This window comes from Pinus tabuliformis, chromosome Q (assembly GCF_031772625.1).
Source record: "Pinus tabuliformis cultivar Carrire ecotype Pingquan chromosome Q, CPIR1, whole genome shotgun sequence".
NCBI classification, from domain to species: domain Eukaryota; kingdom Viridiplantae; phylum Streptophyta; class Pinopsida; order Pinales; family Pinaceae; genus Pinus; species Pinus tabuliformis.
In genome coordinates, this window is record NC_142296.1 from 741,822,563 (window position 1) to 741,825,481 (window position 2,919).

General features: G+C 36.0%; 1 protein-coding gene across 1 annotated transcript; it reads right to left on the minus strand.

The window, feature by feature from the left end:
- Positions 1 to 621: 621 nt before the first annotated feature.
- LOC149221670 (glyoxylase I 4-like) lies at positions 622 to 1,984 on the minus strand. Its single transcript, XM_089383013.1, has 3 exons — positions 1,698 to 1,984; positions 1,440 to 1,545; positions 622 to 1,304 (listed from the first exon to the last, which is right to left on the minus strand). The coding sequence occupies exons 1-3, from the start codon at positions 1,862 to 1,864 to the stop codon at positions 1,134 to 1,136; spliced, it is 444 nt and encodes a 147-aa protein (XP_089239139.1). The 5' UTR covers positions 1,865 to 1,984; the 3' UTR covers positions 622 to 1,133.
- Between the last annotated feature and the right edge of the window lie 935 nt (positions 1,985 to 2,919).

Consider the following 2,919-nt stretch of genomic DNA (forward strand, 5'->3'; position numbering starts at 1 on the left):
ATATATGATAATTTATGAAATATACTTTATTCTTCATTCCAATAAATGCCGTAGGCAATGAATATAAATATTTCATAAAAATATTTATAAAAATAATTATTACAAAACATGAAATGCGGTTGGACGTGAATATTTGTTTTAAACTATTAAAAATATTTAAGTCAATATAGTAAAAATGAAAAAAAATTAATGAAAAAAAGAAAAGAAAAATACAAATATGAAAATAATTATTACAAAACATCAAATGCGGTTGGACATGAATATTTGTTTTAAACTATTAAAAAAATTTAAGGCAATATAGTAAAAATGAAAAAAAAAACCAAAAAAAATACCACAGGAGAGTATCTCGTATATGGTATAAAAGGTTCAATGAAGATGTTTCATTCGCCTCATTCCTCCTCTCAGGCTGGCTGTACTGATCAAATAAATGCAGTGATTTAAGTCCACCAGAATTGAGTTGGCAGTTATTAGACGTTAACATTTTCCATCTCATAAATGATAAGCAAAACTCCACGTTATTGAAATGGGAAAGGCTGAAATTCATTCATATCTGCTTTGGACAGTAGCTAATTATTAGCATACCTATTTAGCAAAACGCAAAGTAAAAAGTATATGAATTACTTTAAAATCTGCTTCAAGTACATACACTACGTAAGCGACGGCATTGTACATACAGTAGAAAGCTCCAATCCCAGAAGGAACTAATATACTAATACATATATCTCTCGGTATCATGCTAACTGGTCATCACTTTTCCTGAATAGTATTAGCATAAGAGTAGGTAAATAAGAAGGTAAATAAGAATCCATTGAAGAATGACCTAGTTGTAAGGCTTAAGAGATCCAACAGATTCAAATTCATTCATATTCATCGAAAAGTAAGAGCGAGAGAGGAGAAAAATCTAGATCGAAAACAAACACCGAGAGAGAGAAAACTAGATGCAAAGAACTTCTATAATGCTTTAGAATCGGTAAAAGCTAAAAATACCTACTCTGCCCTGCGATGTCCATTTCTACTGTAGCCATATTCAGTGGAACTGAAGCGATTTCTGAGCGGTTGTCTTCTGGCTCCAATTTAGGGTTAGATTGAGGTAAAGAAAAGGGCTGTGAGGTTGATCTCGCAGAAGAGGTTGATTAGACAGGAATAACGGGAAGATTTTCGCAGTTGCAGATTTCGATCATGTAACCATCAGGATCATGGAAGAAAAGTTGGTCCACGTACACTCCTCCATCTTCTACAACACGTTTTTTATATGTTATGCCCATTTCTTGCAGTCTCTTTTCCACTGAAAACATATCTGGGCACTGCAAGGACAAAATAACAACATTGATAAACACACTGCACAGCAAGGACAAAATAACAACAATGATAAACACACTGCAACATGAAGTACATCCTGCAATAATAATAAAGTAAAACTGTGGGACATTAAAGTTAACCTGAAAAGAGATATGGTTATTTCTTGGATTGATCTCAGTTTTCTTAGGCAGATCGTCGACAGACTTGAACTGCAAGAGATGTATTCCCACACCGTAATTGCGCAACCTGGATCACAGTGATTGTTAGATTCTCAAAAGCAATATCTATCTATTATATTAGATTATATTAGATTCTCAAAGGCAATATCTATCTATTATATTAAATTATATGCAAAGAGTAATATTGGGTCATTGATTATGTTGATGCAAATATCTTACCAAGCTCCCACGAAATCGAATGAAGATGGCCTCCTCACAAGCTGGAATCCAAGAACATTCACATAGAATTCTGTGGAAGCCGTCACCGATCTGCAAAGGAATGAAATGTGATTGAGAGATACCAAAGGTAAAGGGAGGGGACATGGATTCTGTTCTTCCTTCGACATACTGTGGCCCTGCTCCAGCGTGTTGGTTTTACTCACACAGCTCCAAACAAATTTGATTGGCACCAACTTCAAGAAACGTCTTAGACTCTTCTTCCTCTGAGCACAATACCGAGGGAGGGATCCCATTATAAAGGGAGCTTCTGGTAAATAATCTGGTGTTACAGCAGTACATGCTTTTGCGTTGTTCGGAAGTGAAAGTATCACTGTCATTACAAAGGACGAACACGTGGGTTAGATATTTGCTTAGAGGTAGCTTTTCATGTGGATTGTTCAGCTAAACCATCTTGGTGACTTGTCACGCCATTTACTGGTAGCTCGTCTATATTCGAGAAACTCGCAATTGATCGCTCGAATCGTTTTTTTAGCCTTAGACCTATTACAAAATTTAATATGTGGATTCATGAATTTGAAGTTGTCGATGATAGTAATGACATCTAAAAGGTTTAACCATAGTTGCCAGAATTCCATCTAAAAGGTTACATATTTTTACCATAGTTCGACTTGATCATTTGTATAGAAAATAAAATTGATTGAATATTTTGGGATCCCACAAAAAATTCTTGGTATACATCAAATTGTTAGAGATAATGGAGAATATCTTAGAATAGTGAATTGGTTCACGGATATGAATTAGTCTCTGTTTCTTAGGGTATGGTTTTAACTTCCCTAAAACCATGATTGCTATATAATATGTGATGTACATTGAGTATGTAGAGCGTTCTACAAAGCCATAATCTCGTGGTTTAGACGTGGTTGTTTTTATTAATTCAAACATTGCTTTTTAACATGGTATCAGAGCGTGAGGGCTGAGAAACCTGTTCGCGGAGTGAAGGATTTGAAAGGCGCACCTCACGCGAAACTCTCCCATGGTTTAGGAGAAAAATCGCACCGATCCCACTTTTTTATTTTGCAGACCGTCGTGAATCTGTGTTGTACAATCGCGCGTGGTGTTAAATCGCATCGACTGTGCAAAACAAAAAAAAGGGGCTGCATCTTGGCAGTGGCTACAAAGAGAAGGTTGTGTGGAGGCCGAGGTCTGCCGAGAGAAGGTTGCG